Source organism: Arvicanthis niloticus, chromosome 1, assembly GCF_011762505.2.
Source record: "Arvicanthis niloticus isolate mArvNil1 chromosome 1, mArvNil1.pat.X, whole genome shotgun sequence".
Lineage (NCBI taxonomy): Eukaryota > Metazoa > Chordata > Mammalia > Rodentia > Muridae > Arvicanthis > Arvicanthis niloticus.
In genome coordinates, this window is record NC_047658.1 from 73,746,047 (window position 1) to 73,767,828 (window position 21,782).

A 21,782-nucleotide genomic window follows, 5' to 3' on the forward strand; every position below is an offset into this window, starting at 1 on the left:
ATATAAGCAGTATTATGGAGTATTTGAGGGAAAGTTGACATGGGGAGAACCTGTAGCATCATCGTGGGTCTACGGTGGCTTCTTCAAGTCTTTTCATTTCCTGTTGAAGTTCTGAGCATGCAGAGAGTATTTATATCTCATGCTCACTTTCAGTCACCATCATGATCATCATGTCAGAATGCATTAAAAATGCTAGGAAAATTCATGATTAAATTTTCTGTTATCCTTGAAGTATCGTATCATTTAAGAAGGATTATAGGATGCAATTATATTATAGGAGCAAAGTTTTGATCAAGTAGATCAATATATTTAGTAATAAGAAACTCTAAGAAACGTTCAGGGCAACAGCAAAGGTTGGAATGTTTCTCCATTAATGGAAGGCTACATTCTCCTACCTTCCACTAATTCCAGTAGTAGTATCATATGTTGGGGTACTCCTCTTAGTTGCTCCAGGCATATTATGTATAGTATTTCAGTTGCAAATCAAGCCATATAATAACATGCCTTGCATATTAACTTGAAAAGTCTTGGCTTTTTTATAAACCCTTCCCATACAAGCAGTGAACAGTTAAGCCAGCATTCAAATTCTGAGCCATCTCTCCCCCCTCAGTTATTCCTATTTGTAGAGCACAAGGATTTAAACATTTGTGAAGCAATACTAAGTAGAATACTTAATAGGAGAAGCTTGAATCTCAAGAAACATGGCAAGAATTATGTCACTACCTCATGTTCAGCAACAAAATTGAATTTAAACTCTGCCATGATTGAAGTATAAGCAGTTGTAAAGTACTTAGAGAAATAAAATACCTTCCTTTTCTATTATGCTTACCCTGCATTTAGAAAGCCTCGACACACCTACACCCAATTTCTAAAATTATATTTTAATTATTTCAGTTGGTATACAAAATAAGTTTGATTATGACATTTTTGCATGTGCTTTCACTCATTCTATCATCTCCCTCCAACTTGTCACTCCAGGTAGATCCCATTCTGCTTTTATGCCTAATGTACACAAAATATATTTAAATGTAGATTCTGCATGAGAAAAAATATGTAATACTTCCTGTTCTTTCCCCGTTACCATTTCATATACCCTTAAGCCTTTTGTCCCATCTAACTGTCCTCCTTATATTTTCATGTCCTGTGCATGTACACTTAAATTCATGTTTTACCCATAAGAGAAAACTTGAAGGAATTGATGACAAGTCTCAGCAGAAGTGTCCCAGTGAAGATTTCTGGGAATGTAAAATGGGGGCATGCCATCTGTAGCATTGGCCTTTTGACAGGCTCTCCTGTTAGAGATAAAACACTTGAACTACCATAATCAGACACCAGGCTAATCCATCCTTCTTGAAGCCAAGCTTTACTTTCATTCCTGCAGCACACTGTATCAAGGCTAGTTTGTATAAAGAACAGTGGCAGAGATGGTGCTGTATCATTTCTGATTCTAGGGCATCTGTCATTTAGTCCATTCACTCTTGGGGAAGCCAAATTCCCTGCCATGGGTTGTGCAGTACCTTTATGAAGAGATGTCTGTGACAAAAACTGAGGTCCCCAGTCATCAGTAATATTGGCATTTGATTTTGGAACTAGACCCTACAGCTCCAATCAAATCTTAAGAAGACTTTTGATTCCATTGACATCAATTCTAAACCTTTCGAAAAAGCCTGGCCAGTCAGCACCCACCAAGTTGTCATTAGACTCCCAATTCTCATCGATGCTTCATAAGAAACAGTTGGGTGTTGCAAGTTGCTTTATTTTAGGATGAATATTTTCAGCCATGCTTTATTTTTTATGTTATTGAAAGTGCTTAGAACAAAACCTATACAGAATGCTACATGTCATGTGAACAATGGTCAAACGCGCATTTTCATGGCTTGCTACACAGAAAGAAAAGTAAGTATGGGCATTTCAGATCCAAGTTTTCTCTGCCTTGAAAGTACTCAGCCCTTGACTTTTGGATAGTTACCCCATGCCCAGTTGATATATTTTTTTCTCAGCAACATATGGCAGATGACAATCCTTCCCTAATTTTCTCTCAGATCTGAATTTTTTTTAGACCTGCTAATTTATATAGTCAGAACCATGAAGTTACAAATCCAGGAGCTCAGCATAGTACATGGAAATTGAACCAGAGCAGGCCTACAGGGTACAGTAAACTGCCTGAGCACAAAATGGATATAGAAAGACAAAGTATCCTTCCTCTTTAGAGAATCCTGACGTTCTGCATGCCCGAGGAAGTAGCCTTCATGATTTCTCATAATAAAAATCTTTTGTTTTAATTAAACTAAGAAACACTTAAAAGAGTCGGATTGCAGACAGATTTCTCAGTCTGCAAGGAGACTTAGGTCCCCACAAACCCAGATAAATTACTGTTTGAGAAATAGAAGCTGTTGAGAATTAGAAATCTTTATTCTGCTTGCCTATAAAAGGTGCTGTATAAGTCAATAAAGTATTCAGTGGTTCACTTTATTCTGCATTCACTTTATTCTGCATTCTGATGACTATCTCTTGTCAAGGGTATGCTTTTCTTAAATTCATATTTAGTCATTTAGTAACACTTAAAATACTCTTCCACCAGAAACAGTGATCCCCAAGCTGTCCCATCTACCCAGACATCGCTGATCCACTTGCAGTTACTACATTTTTAGGTTATCTAAGAAACTGTTTTGATTATATTAAAGTGAACAGTGGTGTCATTGTGACGATTTGTGTTTAAATCTGCAAAAATTTAAAAATAATATTTTAAAAATATCCAAGAACAAGACTGAATAATTTTACCATTAAAACTATATTTCAGGAAGTGGCAGAAAATTCATATAAAATTGAATGGGACGAGACTGTATACAAATTATGGCCTCTTGACTTATCACTGTCTGACTATTGTTTAAGCTTTATCTGATTGAATTCTAGGGTGTTTGAGTAAACATCAAATTGGGATTGCCTGGAAACAAAATTGCTTTTTGAGATAGTTCTGTTGCATTATAACTAAAATCAACACTCCACAATTAATATCAAAAACACAATTAATATCAAAAATACACTGGTGAAAATTTTATATTTTGGTCCTAGGAAATGTGTAGTTGTATACTCCTTATTCTTTGTATATTATTTACTTCATTTAATTTGAAAAAATTTCAATGTATGTCTTCTAAGTGAGATGTCTCCATCAAATCCCTCCCCTTGGAGCACAGGGAGGGGAAGTAGAATGGCTGGAAGAGACAGAGGGGCTGGAGAACCTCAGGAGAACAAGGTGCTCTGAAACAACTGAGCAAATCTTGTATAAACCCACAAAGACCCAAGCAGCAAGTGCAGGACTTACAAGTGTTTGCACCAAGTCCTCTGCATATATACTCTAGCTTGGAATTTAGCACTTTTATGGGACTCCCAAATGTGTAAAAAAAAAAATAGGTCTCTGATCCTCGTATCTTCTCATGGGGAATTTTTTTCTGTTGGCTTTTGTTTTTAAATACGATAGGTTTTGTTTTATCTTATTATATTTTATTTTGTTGAAAATAAATGTATGAGTGTCCCCTCACTTTAAAAAAGAGAAATCATTTATTGTATTAACATTTTAAAATTCCTTATCTATCAAATCAGTAAAATACTTTAATCACAAATATATTCCATTTGTGTCTTTTTGCTCATCTATTAGTTAAAAATTTTCAGGTTTTCTTACAGAACTATTATACATACATACATACATACACACACACACACATATATATATATATATATATATATATATATATATATATAGTATATATTCATGTATCTAGCTAGAAGGAAACTCTTGAATAGTCTGGCACACTTGACTGCCTTATCAAATGCACATATTTCTTTAATAAAAATGTAATGGAGGACAATAATAATAATTACATTTTATTACCCTTTGTTTGAAAAGTAAGACCCAGAAAGATGTAAGGTTTGGCAACTACGCAACCTGTAGAAGTTCCTTCTAGAATTGTTTCATTAATTTGTTTCCTAAAGAACACTTTTTCTAAAGCATCCCGAATGAACTAGAGTTGTGCTTTCTAATTTTTCTTAACAAACGTAATTATTTTTGTACTAAAAATTAGAATTTTTAATAATCTGTGAAGCTGGTTATGAATGTACACCCCTTTAATCTCAGCCATAGGAAGGCAGCAGCAGGTAGCTCTCTGAGTTTAAGGCCACTTTGGTCTCCATAGCAAGCTATACCTTAGTCAAGTACATAGAGAGACTGTCTCAATTCAAAGCAAAAACAAGAACTGTGGGGCCAGCCTGTGGATGAACTGACTACTAAGCCCAGAGTAAATCTTGGATCTGTACTCAGTCCACAGATTTTTGTGCTAGACAATCCTTATGCATGACTTCATAATGATTTTCAGCGTAAAGCTGACTTTCACAGCTTTCCCATTTAAGACATTCTCAAGAGTTTCCATCAGAAGAGAATATTCTTAGAGCTAAAGAGATGGCTCAGTAGTCTTGACTACTCTTCTAGAGGTCCTGGGTTCAGTTCCCAGCATCAAAATGTCAGTACACAACTGTCTTTAACTCCAGTTCCAGAAAATCTGATGCCCTCACACAGACATACATGCAGGCAAATCACCAATGTGAATGAAATAAAAATAAATAACAAATTTTAAAACAGCTCTTCAAAAGGAGAGAGAGAAGGTCTCCTCACACACTGGATTTGGTTGTGTGAAGTTGAAATGCTGACTCCAGCAATTTTTGCAAGTATAAAATTAATTACAACCCATATCAACATTTTTATTCTAACTAGAGTTTCCAAATGTTTTTCCTTCTTCTCCAAAGGTTCTTTAGAAACCTGAGCTTGTGTCTAGTATGTACTTCCTTGGTCAAAAGGAAGCAGAAAGTTTTGTGGTCCAAGTGTCAGGTTTCTGCCTGGGAAGATAAAACATTGACTCTAAATTCATTTTCAAGCTTTCTTGAGTCCTTTCACTCCTCTAAAACAACTTTTTATATCTCCCAGCCTCCTTTCCATTACATAAATACATGCACAAAATCCTGCATCAGGCTTGACTGTGCATACCTTGGCAAGTATATTATAATATTTGACCACTTATTGAGAACAAGAAAGTTACAGTTTGCTCTATGATATTCTGTTTGAAAATCTTCCACATTCTCTCACATAAAACAAGAGTGGATGGTGGCATTCAAAGTGCTTTAATATACCTTACCGCAAGTAGTTTGCTCAACACTGCTAAATATTAAGAGCAAATATTATTTTATCCCATGGGGAATAATTGCATTGCCTTTGAGTTACTGAAATCAAGAAAATTTTCCCTATCTTAGCTCCTCTATGCAACAATAAATATCATGGCTGCTAATCTGACATTTCAATGTATTTTTACCATTACCCAATTTTTTCTAGACACTTACCATTGATTCCTAATACAACTGCTAGATTATCAAACAAGTTTTTGATTGTGAGAAAAAATTATAGGCTCCTTTCTCCTGTATAAATATTTGGTAACTTTGTCCCGAAATTCCTTGGTTTTTACTCCATAAATAATAGGATTGAGCATTGGTGGTACAAGGAAGTAGAGGTTGCCAAGAATAGTGTGGACATGAGGCGGAATGCCTCTTCCAAAGCGATGAGTCAGAAAAGAGAAAAGACTAGGGGTGTAGGAGACAAGCATGACACAGATGTGTGTGGTGCAGGTGTTGACTGCTTTGTGGTGGGCTTCCTTGGAAGAGAGATGCATGATAGCTCGTAGGATTAACACATAAGATGAGGCAATAGCTGAGATGTCTATCCCAACCACCAGCATAGCCACAACCAAACCATATATCCTATTGACTGTGGTATCGACACATACCATCTTCACCACAGCCATGTGTTCACAGTAGGTGGTGGGGATGACTCGATTGGCATGAAAAGGCATACGCTGGAGGAGGATAGGCATGGGAAGAATAAAGAGGATTGCTCGTACCAGACTTGCTAGGCCAATGAGCCCAATGCGACTATTGGAAAGAATGGTGGAATAACGCAAGGGCTTACAGATAGCCACATAACGGTCAAAGGCCATGGTCATCAGGACAGATGACTGCATGGCAGAGATGGAATGGATGAAGAACATCTGGACTAAGCAGCCTTCGTAGCTTATCTGACTCTGTCCAAACCAGAATATGCAGAGCACCTTAGGGATGGTGGTCGTTGACATGCCTAAGTCTGTGAGAGCCAAGAGAAAGAGCAACAGGAACATGGGCTTGTGCAGGGAGCGTTCCATGGAAATGGTGAAAAGAATGGTGCAGTTTCCCATCACAGTGATAAAATACATGGAGGAGAAGGGGATGGAGATCCATCTGTGTTTGTCTTCCATCCCAGGAATGCCTTGGAGAATGAAGAAAGAAGGGTGGCTGGTGCTGTTGCAGGGCATCATGGTGGTACCTTGGTGAAGTACCTGAGGGAGCAACAAAGAAACTACCTGGGTTTAAATTATATATATAAAAAAACCAATTCAGATGCTTAAAATAGGGGGAAATAATAGAATATTAAATACACAAAATAATCTGAACTAATAATAGTTTATGTTATGCAGCCTGGCCCTGTACTGTGGTGTGCAGTAACAATGTAGTGTTAGCATGCCAGCATCAATGTCTGAGAATGTATACAGAAAAAGTACTATCAATGAAGAAAAATGATTGATGGCTCATTGTTAAAATATATTATTAAATGTAGGTGAATATACATACATTGTCACTAAAAATCATCGCTTAAAGCATGTCAAAAAATGAACAAAAATGAAAAAAGAAATAGACAGATTTTTTTTCCCAGAAACAATTAGAAAAAAAATAAACCTACAAGAGAAAAATTTAACTTAAGAACACTTCAAATTTATACAAAATTCATCTCAAAATATTCATTTCTAGCAGAAGTATGATCTGGAAATTTTTTTCTGTGTGTATGAGAAAGAGAGAAATGGCAATGGTGGTCAACATAGAAGCAGGCATGGGGTGACTGGGTAGCTGACGTTCTGTGCATGTCATGCCGTGGATTCTGAGTGTAAAGGTTCTTGTCACCTACAGGCTCTTACCTGAATGTAAGGGAGTGAGAACCTGGGCAGCAAGTCTTAGTCTTCAGTAAATATTTTGAAATGCATGTGTACATCTGTATGTACATATATTTTAACAAGTACCCATGCTCACCGCCCTGCATCTCTCCACTCTCCTCTCAGGCACCCAGAAGCCTTGATGTACTTCTTTAAGGCACCTAGGGAAAAAGCCTCAAGGTGTATGGAATTAGCTCCTTGACAACCCCCCCCCCCCCCCCCCCCCCCGCAAAACAAAACCACAAAGTTGCTGTGAGTAAAACTGACCCTGGAGATTGACTGAACTCCCAGAAAGATAAGGCTGGTTTATCTTAGGGATTCTGAAAATACTCCATTTTACCTGAATGATGAGTCAATGAAGAAACAGTGGAAAAGATTGTGCAGTGCGTTTATGTCTGAATATTGTTAGTCTTAAGGAAGAAAATCCTTACTCTTGCCAAAACAGAGACAGATTTGGTGAAGACTATCTTAAATAAAATAAGCCACATATAGAAAAAACAAATAATTTCATGACCTTACTTAAATGTAGAATCTGGGAGGAACCACAGAACTCAGAGAAAAAAATAAAATGGCACTTGCTCTGGAGCCCAGTGGAGCGAGGAGTAAGAAAGAGATTACAAAGTAGCAGGTACATCAGATAAGAACTGCAAAGCTCCAGCTACCAGTGAGAGCTGGAGTTAATACAGTGCATTGTGTTCAAGTCTAGGCTCAGTACAAGAAGTTGCATCCACTCCTACTACAACTTGATTTGCCAAGATGGGTTGATATCTATGGGACGTCTACCCTTCTCTGAGAAGAAAGGGAAGGGGGGAAAAGGGAAAGGAAGGGACAGGGGACTGGGAGAAGAGGAGGGAGAGGAAACTCTAATCAGGATGTAAAGTAAATTAATAATTTATGTAAAAGAAAGACATGCTGAAAAATTGCTTATATCTTCTTTGGCTCGGGGAAGGAAACATGGCTAATTAAGATGATAGGATGCCTTCATCTTTTTCCTTATACTATTTGTCAAAAATCAAAATCGAAAAAATAGGAAAACTCCACAAAAGCTGGATTCAGCCAAATTCTGATAAAATTCTTTGTGCAGACAGATCTTGTGGAAAGATAGCAAGTACAGATTATTGTCAGCAAGACTGAAGCAAGGGCATAAAAAGAAGACTGGAATTGAATATCCTGTGACATTCATAAGTAGAGCAGTACAGGTGCCCTTGGATATAAATATGTACCCTCATCATATACAATAGGAGCTATAGTTTTGTTGGCAGAAACTTGTAGTTTTAATAACATTCAGAAATCCTGGCTTCTGCCACTTATCTCCTGTTACAAGGTGACCATGATAAATAATGGCGGCAAGCAGGCGCTGGTGACTAGTAGCTTTTACCGGATGAATCTTTTCTCGTAGTTTCGCTTCCTCACATTCACATCTGAATGTAGCTCCTTAAATAGGTAATCTTGTGTTATAGCCAGGGGACCCTAGACTTTTTAGGAAAAAAAACAACTTAACCTAGTTCTTTGGATAATTGCACTAAGGAAAACAACCCAAGCCTGCATTCTCTTCACATCTTGCACTCCAAACATTTGTGTAGTGCTTAGCACATAATGGCATATAGTAAACATCTAATAAATCAATGAGATGATGAATAGCCAAGGAAATAAACTAAGAGTGAGTTCTAGTTCATGGGTTCTTATTCATTTTATATATCTAAAAGCATGAAACACATCTAGTACAAAGGCTAGTCTTTCTTAAATGAATTTCTAACACTCAGTGTAAAGCCAAAAAATGTCAATGTATGTCACAGCATCACATCCATGGTAATTCTCTCTATATAAGTATTCTCATGTGTTCCAGGGTTGTGGACCCAGGAAGGGCTCTTTAGCACAGATCTGACTTGTACTCCCTTTGTCTTACCCACCGCCTGCTGTAAGAAACAGCATGACTACACCTCCATCTCATCCACCTATTTCCACATCAGAAGATAGCAGAGAGGATCACACTGCATGATTTTCTCAGTATAATTCCTCCCATACTCAGGCATGTTCTTTTGGGGCAGAGAGCTGACCTCTTATGTCTTATGAGCCACAACAAAGGCTAACTATCAGCTACTACAGCCTGCCTGTATTTCTGTCCTAAATGTGCTACTTCCAAAGACTGCAATACATACATAGTCCATCCATCAGCCATTTTGAATATGTACTCAGACCCACAAGATGGACCCCCATTCATCAGGGAGACATGCTGCCCTATGTTATGTAAAGGAAGACAGCCACTATAGAATTCCCCCAAGGTTGATCCACTCTCAGATAGCTCAGCTTAAGATGTCTTGCCACCCGTTAGGGTACATGCCATTACAACAAGGACATATAACTTCCCATGTAACATGGGGGAAGGTTATCTATCATTAGGATTGTCCCCATGTACTCTTTACACTAAATGAATGAATCATGATTGAATTCTTATTACTCACTACATGGTAGGCCACAAAATCACTCCTCATTGACTCTTTTTTGTTGTTGTTCTATTAGAATTATCATAGAAGCACAAACCTGGTGACCTGAGCCCAATTCTTGGAGGCTACATAACAGCAGGAAAGAACTAACCCCACAGAGTTGTCCTCTGACCTTCACACACACCATAACATGTGCATCCACATATAATTCCCACAAATACAAAAACAGACATATACAAATAATAATAGGAGTAATAATATAAGAATTTAGGGTCCAGTGCGGTGGCTCAGCAGGTAAAAATGTTTGCCCTTCCCCTATCATGATCAAAGTTAGAGCCCTGTAGCCCACATGGTAGAAGGATAGAAATACTCCTGAAAGTTGTCCTTGGATTTCAACATATATGCCACAGTTCATTTGTGCCCACACATATGCATTACACATATACATATAAACACATTAAAGGAATGGATGAAAAAAGTTAAACTAAAGATTTACTATAAAATCTTACATTTATTATAAAAGCTGTTATAATTTATTAGGGTTACAAATTACTATACATGCTGTTTTAACAAAGTACTGATATAACTGGTCATATTTTAAAACTAACATTTATGCCTCTGAATTTACAATTTCTTCATTATAGTCTTATGTTACTGTATTTATAATTATATATTTCTATTTTTAAGTGTATGCTTAATTTAAGAACATTAAATTATTGTAGAAAGTAATTAGGAGTTCAAAAATATGGATCTTTAAATATTATTTTGGATTTTGCTATATTGAATCCTTGTATCAAAAATTCTTCTTTACAAAAAATAAAATTTCATAAGCAAATTTTTATTTTGTGTATTTAATACATGATTTGCAAATATTTTTGATTTGCTATAACTCTATTTTGTATTTATGTTTACTGTTTTGTTTATTCTTGGTTTCACTAAGGCCTTAATTTCAAAATAATAAAAACCATAAGATGTCTTTTATACTGAAACTTTAGGGTCTTGACATGATGACTATGTATCATAAGCATTTGTTGTATGCTTTAAAAAAGTAACAAATGGGATGAATATGATCAAAATATCCTATGTGATCTATGAATTTCTCAAAAACTTAATTTAAAATCATACTTTTCTTTAATATTAGAAATACTTAGGTGTTCTATTTTCTAAATTCATATAATGATATTATGATAGTTTTATCTTCATACAGTGTAGGAGAAACTTATTTTGGTTTGCTTTTGGAATGCAATGAAATATTCATTTTCACCTTTACTGTAAATTCAGGCTCAGAAACTATTTATAAAATACACCGCCAAGCTGGATGGTGGTGGCGCATGACTTTAATCCCAGCACTTGGGAAGCAGAGGCAGGCGGATTTCTGAGTTCGAGGCCAGCCTGGTCTACAGAGTGAGTTCCAGGACAGCCAGGACTATACAGAGAAACCCTGTCTCGAAAAACAAAAAAAAAAAAAAAAAAAAAAAAAAAAAAATACACCACCAAATAAATAAGACTAGGTATACATTAAAAGTTTCAGTGTCTGTAGCTATTTTTGTTATCAGAATAATCACACATTTTAAAGAACATTGATAGTTCTTAAAACTTAAATGCACCTTATGTGTCAATTGGATGATCTATTTTGTACTGTTTTGATAATGCTTGTTGTTATGACAAACTGATTGATGCTGTTTAAAATTACCCCCCAACAGGTGAGGGCCACCTCCCTTCACCAAATTTCTGCTTACCTTCTACCAAATAGTCTTTTAAAGAGGTATTGGGTGTTTTAGAAATCAAGAAACAAAAAGATTGCTCTTGATCCTCACTGGAACAAATTTCTCAGGTGCAGATAACAAACAGCCATGTTCTGATAAGTTCATTACTGCACTTGTGTTTTCAGATGACAGTGCCTTTGTCCTGTTTTCAGAGTATGTTGTTACTAAATTACCACCCAGAGGCAACTTAAACTGTGCATTCTTAAACTCCTCATAAACAGGGGCTCCTGAGAGAGCCACGGTGCAAAGCCACCCTCCTTCATACCAATGACACAAAGTACATAGCTTCTGGGTAAGAGAGCAGAACAAACTTAAGATTTGTATCACCATATTTCTTTGTTTCATTACTAGTATTGTTTATTATCTTAGTTCATTGTATCTTAGTAAGAGTCTGAGGATTTTTCGTTTCACTGAAACATTTTTATTACAATCACAGTCTAATTTCATAAAGTGTTTCTCTACTATCTAATATGAAATGCAACTTTTGAAAGAGCACATGTGTATATATGAGAGTGAAACAGAGAGAGAAAAAGAGAGAGAGAAAGAGAGAGAGGGAGAGAGAGAGGAGAGAGAACAGTTACTCCTCTTAACCCAATGAATTTTTAGATTTGCTGACCTCATACAATCTCACTTAGCATATTTATTAGCTGTTTTAATTGTATCAGATTTTCTTCATGTAATTTCAGTTGTGTTTTCCTTCCTTTGCTAAACTTAATCCTCAGTGTTTTCAAGGCTGGATCTTGACTCATAATCAATGGAATTCCTTATCTGAATTCACCATGTCACTGATACAGAAGACTCCCACGTCTTTTACACCAAGTTACTGCAAAGGGCATGCTTTGGCGAAACCACATCATCTTCTCTTCACCCACATAGGTTGTGAGATTGTTAAGACTATTTACTTTTAAACTCAACTGTATACTCAGTATACAGTGGCTCCTCAATAAATATTTTTAATGGAAGGAAGATCAATTGCAATAAATATGCCATGCTGTCTTAAATCACCTACAACAGATTTGTTCTTGGTGAAATTCCTTGGTTCAGCAGACTGAGGAATAGGTAGTTATTTCTAATGGGTTACAGAATTTCTACTTGTGGTGATGCAGAGATTTGTAAACAAAATTTGAAGGTTCCCAATATTTTAAGCATAATAAGATCACTGAATTGTAGGCTTTGAAAGGCTAAAATGGCAGAGTTCATAGTAGGTATAGTTTTATGATAACACAGTAAAAGTTCATGTTCTTTGTTGATATGACTCTTATTCATCAAATATCACATAATAAATCAAACCAACTATGGATAGGCTGAATATTACATCATTGAAAAAGAAAGATGCAAAGTAGGATGTGTCCTTATGATCAAGAACATCTGGAAATGGGACTGCAGAGATGGCTCAGTGGTTAAGAGTACTGACTGCTCTTCCAGAAGACCTAGGTTATATTTTCAGCTCCCATGTAGCAGCTCACAATCATTTTAATTCCAGTTCCAGAACTCAAAGGAAATATGCAGGAAGGCCAGCTGCTTGAGGATTCTTGTCACTATGACTGAATGCAACTAGTAAGAAAGTATCCTTGAGATCCTTGTACACCCAGGAATCTGCCTACTGAGGTAAATGAAAGATCGAACCAAGCCCACAGTGACCCTTAAAGTGTTTTTGTATGTTGAACTAATCATGCTTAGAAAACCAAGAAGCAGAGGTCAAAGTCATGAGGTAAGTATATTCTTTACAGAGTGCCATCTTTTGAAGTAATTCCTTGAGATACTTCTGCTCTGCATTCCCTCTCCAACCACATGCTTCCAGACTTCTCACAGTGACTCATCTACCTGTTATCTTTATCTATTTCAAACCCAACCCAGGTCCAAAGGGCTTTAGTCTCTTCTAGCCTTCTAAGACCAGGGATGAGACCAGGGATGATGACACTGGTTCTAAGAAATACCTGTCATTGATTAAATAATAAATATGTATGTGCATTCTTAATTCCTTGAAATAGATCTTTACTACCATGTTCCCTCTACTTCTAGCACATGAGCTTCTGTAGAGAGACACAGTAGACCTCCATGGCTCTTCTTTCAAGTGATCTACATTCCCTCCTAACCTATTCATTTTCCTTTCAAGACTGAATATCCATCTACAGCCTACACCTAACTTTACAGGTATGAAGGAATTGCTCTGAGATCCTCAAAATCTTAAATGTTACATGATACTGACTTACTAAGATTAGCAGAAACAGTAAACTCAAGCCAGGAACTCATTAGTCTTTTGTATATGTGGGGATTATTGTCACCTTCTCTTTACAAAAATGTCAAGTATTCTCAGGCGAATTTGTTTGGTGTTGATGCCATAGACTAGGGGGTTGAGAACAGGAGGCACAAGGAGATAAAGATTTGCAAGTATGATGTGTACCTGAGGAGGCACATGGTGGCCAAAGCGGTGGGTGAAAAATGAGAAGAATGCAGGGATATAGAAGACAAGAATCACATAAATATGGGCTCCACATGTGCTGAATGCTCGGAACTGGGCATCCTTTGAGGGCAGTCGCAGCACGGCCTGCAGAATCAGGAAGTAGGAGGTAGCAATGAGGACTACGTCCATGCCGGTGACTGAAAGTGCTACAGTAAGACCATAGATGGTGTTAGGCTTAATGCTGGCACAAGCCAGCTTAGCTATCCCCATGTGCTCACAGTAAGTGTGAGGGATGATACGATGTCCACAGAAGGGTAAACGTTCAATGAGAATGACAAAGGGGAAAACAAAGAGAAGGCCACGCGTCACACATGCCAGACCAATCTTCCCAATTACAACGGCATTGAGGATGGCTGTATAGTGGAGTGGTCTGCAGATAGCCACATAGCGATCAAAAGCCATGGCCAGCAGAACAGCTGACTCTGTGGCAAAGACTGCATGAACGAAAAACATCTGGGTGAGGCAACCATGGTAGGAAATGACATGGGATCTGAGCCAGAAGATCGCCAACATTTTAGGCAATGTTGTTGAACAGAGGACCAGATCAGTAATAGAGAGCAGGCACAAGAAGAGGTACATTGGCTCATGGAGAGCCCTGTCTGTTATAATGATGCAGAGGATGGTACCATTTCCGACCAGAGCAAGGATGTACATGGAACAGAAGGGAATCGCAATCCAAACATGCTGGTCCTGCATCCCAGGGATCCCAAGCAAAACAAATGTGGAAGGGTGGAAGGCAGTTCCATTGGGGATGGAGGCAGAGAGCATCATGATGCAAGGTGAAGACCTTCTTCCTAAAAGGGGTTAGAAAATAAAAGGATGTTATCTTAAATGATGTCTGTGCCTACTAAATGTCCATTCAAGTTCTTGTTATCTGTTCATATCAATGCTGCACAAATTCATGCCTTCTTTGTTTCTAGTATACATTATTAAGATTCTTTAAGTAACCGTGTTTAACTTACTTCCGGAATCTCCATCTTCTAATAAAACATCTACACTATGTTCCAAATGTTCTGATATGAATGCAGTCAATTTAACCTTTCTTAGTGTGAATACATTGTATGGAATATTTTGTATTCAACTTCTCTAGCTTGCCCTCTACCATCCTGTGTTGTGTTCTGGTCACTGGGTCACTGGCATGGATTACACTCCTCACATTCTTACTAGTACAAGTATTTTACCATAGAAAATAGCAGTCGTTTGCTAGAGAGGAAGGTGATGAAGGGTAGGTATTTATTTCTCGAGGAAGTGTTGTTAAAAACTTCCTTAGCTGAACTGTCATTTTGACTCTGACTTATTCTGGTGACCACATCCCCTTATCCCTTCAGACTAAATGTTGTCACCTATGAAACCCCACAGCATCTGTGATGGCCTTACACATACACACCACATTGTAAGTGGTTTCTCAGGAACAATTTCCTAAAGTATCTTAGTAAAAAGTTTGATCTCTTTAGTTTGGGGATGCTAACACAAGACGTGCACGTCTCCTCCTATGCTTGCTTTTGCCTCCCTTCAGAGCATATTTCACCTATATTTAACCAAATACTTCATGTTTCTATCATGCTGAATGCTGTGAAATACCTGACACACACATGCTTTCTCAAACCACATGCCTTTCATATGGCATATATATATATATATATATATATATATATATATATATATATATATATATTTGTCACCTGACACACTGTTGTGTCAGATGTTAGCTGAATACATTTTCATCTGACATCTGCTTTCATGTAGTGATATGTGTACACACACACACACACACAGACATTAAAGCGTAAGAATTTTAATTCCTTAATAATTGTGTTTTCCCTAACCTCATCCCTGTTAAACTAAAGTTTCTGCATCTTATGTGCCCTACAGACATTAGACCAATAAATGTTGTTGGATGAGCAATGAGTAAGGCTTGGACTCAGCAGTTAAGTTTTGTAAAAGACTCGGATAAATGACTGCTGTTGAAAAATGGGAAATTCCACCTGGGAACCTTCTTTAAGAACAAAATAAAAACTTCCCTCCCTAAATGTATGGTTTCTACCATGTTTTCTACCCTGTATATATTCCAGGAAAAGTTCCTATCTCCTCTTATTTAATATACTATAGTGTGAATAATATTAATTAACTATTAAGATTAATAATGTATAAATTAATTGAATTGAATTTATATAATACATATCTGTCTGTTTCTAGACACACCACATTTATGGGTTTCCTTACAGACTATCTCCAGAATATTCTGCTTTGGAGATTTAGAGTTTAATATGTAAGAACCACTTAGTCTTGATATCACCCAGAGAAGTGGGACAGCTCTGAGACAGATGTCAGGCAACAAAGGAAAACAGATTCCTGTGGGAAGCATGCCATGTGAAAGGCGTGCTAGTTTGAGAAAGCCTGTCTCAGACACTTCAGAGCTTGATGTTACATTAAACTCATAGATGCAATAAGTAGATATACTAAATCAGGAAATGTCAGTATAAGGATAGAAGGCTACATTGGCGAATACTGTGAAGAAATGTCACATAAGTCAATTTCTACTCACAGATGTCTTCCTGGAGAAAATGATAGCTACTCTCCAAATCTGAATCTTCTTCAAATGCTTCAAACATCTTTCTGGCAGCTTGGCTTCCAGTATTATCGCCCTTTTGCCGATCTTGTTTTGTGGTCCAGTCTGAAACATGAGAGCTGGAACCTAGATTTAGACTGCCTAGTTTCAAAATACTTCTCTGCTGTAATTGCTTGCTAACTGTACTAACTAGAGTGCTTTTTAAAAAATATTCTCTTCTGTCCTTAGAGTCTTAGTAAAATACAGATAATAGTGCTAATTACTAAACCAAAAGGCATAGGAAACCTATGGTGTCACCTAAATAATTAATGCACATTAATTAAAATGTTCACTGACACCTCTCATGATTTTTAAATCTAAAAAGCAAAAACTTCATTTTAAAAAGTCAATTTGAAAGGTATAACAAGCCTTTCTTGAGTTGTGCACATCGGTGTGAGCTCACTATGATTTAACCATTCCTCAGATCAAGACCTCACTTTGAAAATATTCAAGCCAGGTCCTCATACCTAGACTAGGTAAATTTCCACAATATATAAAATGGGATAATTCCCTAATAATCTCAATCCTACCAAGCTTCCAGCATTGTTATTCTCTTATTAATTGCTTGGGGGTCAAGAAACTATTACAGCATTTGTGGTCGTTCTATTTATTAGTAACAAACAGTTTTTGTGCTATAATGAGTAGAATAAAGATGTAAGAATAATTACATTCCCTTTATTGGGTAATGTAACTAAACATTGCCTTTATTAGGTAATCGGTCACCAATTTTCAGGAGGAAAATGTTACAGCAAGGATATATTTGCTTGTGGTTCTCTAAAATTTATACACGTGAAATTCCAAAACTCTCTACATGGAGTAAATAAAACTTAAAAGGTATCATCTGTGTTCAGATACTGTGTGGACAAATTGGAGTTTGTGGGGATACTATATGGGTTCTTACAAACTCAAGAACAATATTATACATTAATAAGTACAAAAGCTGTTGCTTACACTCAGTTGGTCTGATGTGAGTGAGAGCAATATGAAGATGTAATTAAGATTTTACTGTCTAATTCCTCATAATATCATGTTTTATACCTTAAATATACAATAACTACTTTTTTCAAGACTCCAGAAGTGCTGACCCTGTTGTTGTTAGGATGATTTTTCCTAGAAATCCATATATCCTATCTTGAGACCACAAGGAAAACAGCCAGGGTTTAAAACCTGCCACAGAAAGGATTCATGCATATGTGTGCACATGCACGCATGTGCGAGCACACACACACACACACACACACACACACACACACACACACACACACAAACACACACACAGAGGACTTGCTTATGAAACGTTGGTATGTATGCAGTATGCATTGTACCTACCCAAATACCTGAGGTGTTCAAGGAACTAGATTCTGTAGAATAGGGCTCTGTCGAGGCGACCTAGAGAGAAGTAAAAACAAAGAAAAGCCATCAGTATTTCTGCATAGCTGTCATCTCTCCTGCCCTCCCTTACCTCTCTTCCTGCCTTCACAGAACTATTTTTTACTTCATTTACAATCCATTATTATCATCAAACACTCACCCCAGTCTCAGTGGTCAACAGAAAACTCAACTCAGCACATACAGTATAGTTCCTGGTAAGTAAGGTCTGGTCCTTTTTTACTCTTAACTTGTGATAGTGCTCTTGGTCCAGGGAGGATGAGGTTGGCTCAAAGCACTAATGGTTCCAGTTGCTAAAAATATAGGTAAATTTTCAAATATGATCTCAGGGGATATACACTAGTCATGGCAAGATCTGCTTTTCAAGTGTGAGTTTTTTTTTGTTTTTTGTTTTTTTTCTTATTCAAGGGAAGGAGTTACTGTAGCCTTGCACTAATGGGATAATAGACTCTCAGACTTTGGAAAAAATAATATAATCAACTTGTGCCAGGCTGTTAGTGAAAGTAATTTTGGAGAAAGGAAGGAATCAAAGAATAAAGAAAGCAACCAAAGTGATGGATGTATGGATGATGAGTTGAATTTGCAGTTTTAGTGTGTTGCCTGACCTTACATTACCTATTTTCAAGAAGAGATGTATCTAATCTGAATTCCTTCCAGTTGATGTTGAAGTTGATTACTTCCCTTTACCATTTTGGTGTGTTTTCATGGTGATTCTTTTTCTTTTATTCTTCACCTAAGTATACGTGGTAATAAGCTATTTAGTTACTACTTATTTTGGTTCAGTGTAAGTGAAAGGGTCCAAGGAAAAGACACCCTGCCCATGGCTTTACCCTAAGCCCGAGACCAGGGAAAGGCAAAAACACCTTGCTTCTAACTTGAACCTGAACTCTGAGACATGGAAATCCTTATCCCCTTGACTCAGCATTAACAGGCAAACAATGTTTCAGAGTTAAAGGTCAAGCAATACTTCAGGCCTTGCTGCTTTTTTTCCCTTTCTATTAGCTCACTATGTATTCTCCAAAGACCCTATAAAACTAACCCCTCTACCCAGTGCTCTGCTTTCTCTTTGTATTTCTACCCCAGTAAATCTCTTGTGTGAGATTCATTGCATGCTGTGACTTTGTGGATTCCTTTCTCCCAATTGCCAAGATGGCCTTGCACCAGAAAAAAACATATATTGGTATCATGACTTGGATAGGTTTTCCTAGTGCCTATACTCCCCTTTGGGGTCTGAGATGAATTGGGGCTTTGTCCCTCATCTCCATCCACCCACAACAGATTCACCTTCTGACTCAGATTGTTCAGCATCCCATCCATCAGCAATAATTTTGTAAGTTTCCCCTTTGGTTGGTAGAAGTGCTTCCCTGAATCTGAGGAAGTGACCATGAAGCATCTGGCACCTTTCTGATACTCCTGGAGGTAGAAGTACCCCACCCATGGTCTTTAGAGTTATGATTGGCACTCTTCACCAATCCCATACCCCATCCCACAAATCCTTGTAGCTGCAATTCAGAAGCTTCCTCAGGCCCAACTTGGCCATTGTAACCCTTTCCTCTCTCTTCTGATTTTTGCCCCTGCCCCCCACCCTTGGAGCTGCCTGTAACCCCACAGCTTCTCTATGTCCGTGTGGCTTTTATGACATTATGTAGCCTTGTTCCCTGTCCCTTGGATGAAACCTTATTCCTGATCTTGGTTTTTCACTGCCTTCTAGCAAGCATTCTGGCCATGTTGAAAGCCCTGGTACCAGGTGCCAAGTCTCCTTAGGAAGTTAGCCATGACCCCTGATGAGTGCAATGATAACCCATAATGGCTTGGTCTTCAACTGGTTCTCCCTGAGTCCTGGGAAAGCCCTCAACCTCAGGCTTATGTAACCTTTTCCCTCCCACTCCCCATCCACAAAAACAGTGACATCCCTATATCCCTATAGGCTATCCTCCCCCCCATACCTCAACCCACAACTCCTTGTCCTCCTCCAGCCCCTTGTCTCTTTTCCTATCTAGGAACAGAGCACCCTAATCAAATCTCCCTGGTACCTACTTCCAGCCCTTAGTCCTCTAGCTACTCACTCCCACTCCAGCATGGGAGCCCTCCCCAGTAATTTCCCTTCTTCTGCATAATCCAGCCTGAAGTTTTCAGGGTAGATAACATGGTCAGGATACATGTCCCCCCTCACTAAGTGAAATCTCTCACATAGAAAAGAGATTGGGGTCCCCTGCTGCTAATTCCTCCACCTTTATTGAAGAATTCTAATGTCTCCCAATCTTACAACCTCACTTTTCATGATATTTATACTATTCTCACCAACAATCTCCTCCCCAAGGAGCACAGGGAACTTTGAGAACAGATTAGGATCTGGAATGGACTACAATATGAGGGGGAGGGGCCGTTTAAGCTAGAGAATTATTTACAACTTGCCTCATGGTCACTCTTACCAAGGGGTCATTCAGGAAAAACATGAAAAGCCTTTCAATTCCTAAGCTACCTTACAAAGATCCTCTTACAATATACCTATCTGGATCCTGAGACTCTGATGGAAGACAACTCCTCATGACATACTTCTCCCAGATTCCCTGACTTTAAGGTCAAACTTAAATGCCTAGAGAGGGGACCTTTGACTCCACAAGTACAAGTTTTACTGATGTTTTAGTGAGGAAGTGTTCTTGAACCCTGAAAGACCAGTCAGGAGCCAATCTGAGGCAGTCACACCAGGCTCTTCATTCGAGCTAGCTGGGGCCTAACTCACTGCCTAACCCACAGGACTGTTCCAGTGGAGAAAAGCTCTAAACATTCATCAAGACAAGGTTTTATAGAAATTGGCAATCGAGGAGTGAGTGTCTAGCCTGACAAGCATCTAATTGGGTGCTACTGGGGCCTTTAGCATAATTGGCTGGTGCTGGGAGCCAAACCATGAACGTAACTTCTGATTTCTTCCTAACTGGTAGTTGTTAGGCAGGGTGCAGGCTTGTTGAGAGTTAACCTGGAAATGCTGGATTTGTTGGGGGAAAATTAACCTGGAGACCCAGGTCTTGTGGGAGGTAGCCTAGAAACTGGAGCTAGGCTCAGATTTTGTTGGGGGTAACTCGGAAACTGATGCTAGCTACAGGCTTGTTAGTTTACTTGAGTTTAAACCTAATTCAGGTTTTCTAAAATGGAGTCTGAACCCAAAAAATTTGGTCTTTCATTTGGTCTCTCACTAGGTAACCTTTAAGGTGTCGTGGAGAGATGAGAAAGCCTGAAAACAAAAATACCTGCTGTTGTTTAACTCATTCCAGCTGGCTTTAGCAACTGCCTAGGCTCCCTCACCACCAAAAGTCTTAGCACTTCTAGGTCCCTGCTTCAGATATGGTCAGGAAGGTCACTGGGCTTGGGCCTGCCAGAGCCCTTGTAAATCACCTGAACCATGACCACGGTGCCACCAAGAGGTACCCTGTGTTGTTGACTGTACCCATGGCTCTCATGCCATCTGACCCAGACGGTCCTTCAGCAGACCTTGCCGGCCTGACCATGAATGACTGAAGGAACTCCTGGTATCATCCCGATATCAGAGCAACCCACTGTAATAGACCAAGTTCAGAGCCCAAACCTAATGAGAGTGCAAACACCAGATGGTAAAGTCTTCAGAGTTTATTAACTGATGGCCAAGCATCCCTTCTGGTAAAGAAAGAACTCCATGCCATCCTCAGAGAAAATCAATCTATCACTTTTTTTTTTTTTTTTTTTTTTTTGGCTGGGCAAGCAAGATCAAGCAGGCAGATTACAAGGGCCAATGAAAGTGGTTAGCTTGAGCTGTACCAAAATTCTTTTTAAATGTTCCAGTGTGATTTAATTTAAATAACTTCAGATATTATTCCTTTCCTGTGAGACCCAGTCCAAACAACTTTTGATTCTATCTCTTTCCTGTGATTGCACATTCCTTACAGTACATTGAATCTGGGCACAGAAAAATTTAACTCTTCAGTTGAATTTTTTTTAGAAGATATTTTTTCTCCTGGGTCCCATCACCATCTTCTTCCTTTTGGACACTGAAATCAACTACTCAGTTCTGACAGAGTT

At 38.2% G+C, this 21,782-nt stretch overlaps 2 protein-coding genes across 4 annotated transcripts; both read right to left on the reverse strand.

The window, feature by feature from the left end:
* Positions 1–1,735: 1,735 nt before the first annotated feature.
* Positions 1,736–7,178, reverse strand: LOC117703088 (olfactory receptor 52K1-like). Of its 2 annotated transcripts, none has more exons than XM_076939832.1 (2): positions 7,044–7,178; positions 1,736–6,410 (listed from the first exon to the last, which is right to left on the reverse strand). In XM_076939832.1, exon 2 carries the CDS (start codon positions 6,387–6,389, stop codon positions 5,415–5,417), a length of 975 nt encoding a protein of 324 aa, XP_076795947.1. In that variant the 5' UTR covers positions 6,390–6,410; positions 7,044–7,178; the 3' UTR covers positions 1,736–5,414. The 2 variants fall into 2 exon arrangements, with proteins under 2 accessions (XP_076795947.1, XP_076795948.1); XM_076939833.1 differs by having other exon boundaries at positions 1,736–6,430; positions 7,044–7,167.
* Positions 7,179–11,666: 4,488 nt separating this feature from the next.
* On the reverse strand, positions 11,667–18,004 carry LOC117724496 (olfactory receptor 52D1-like). 2 transcript variants are annotated; one of them, XM_076939835.1, is made up of 4 exons: positions 17,872–18,004; positions 17,670–17,729; positions 16,278–16,406; positions 11,667–14,526 (listed from the first exon to the last, which is right to left on the reverse strand). In XM_076939835.1, exon 4 carries the CDS (start codon positions 14,501–14,503, stop codon positions 13,550–13,552), a length of 954 nt encoding a protein of 317 aa, XP_076795950.1. In that variant the 5' UTR covers positions 14,504–14,526; positions 16,278–16,406; positions 17,670–17,729; positions 17,872–18,004; the 3' UTR covers positions 11,667–13,549. The 2 variants fall into 2 exon arrangements, with proteins under 2 accessions (XP_076795950.1, XP_076795953.1); XM_076939838.1 differs by having other exon boundaries at positions 16,278–16,420.
* Between the last annotated feature and the right edge of the window lie 3,778 nt (positions 18,005–21,782).

What these genes read in the sequence shown, in the direction of transcription:
- LOC117703088 (XM_076939832.1), bottom strand. Translation starts at nt 6,389, where the DNA reads ATGATGCCCTGCAACAGCACCAGCCACCCTTCTTTCTTCATTCTCCAA.
- LOC117724496 (XM_076939835.1), bottom strand. Translation starts at nt 14,503, where the DNA reads ATGATGCTCTCTGCCTCCATCCCCAATGGAACTGCCTTCCACCCTTCC.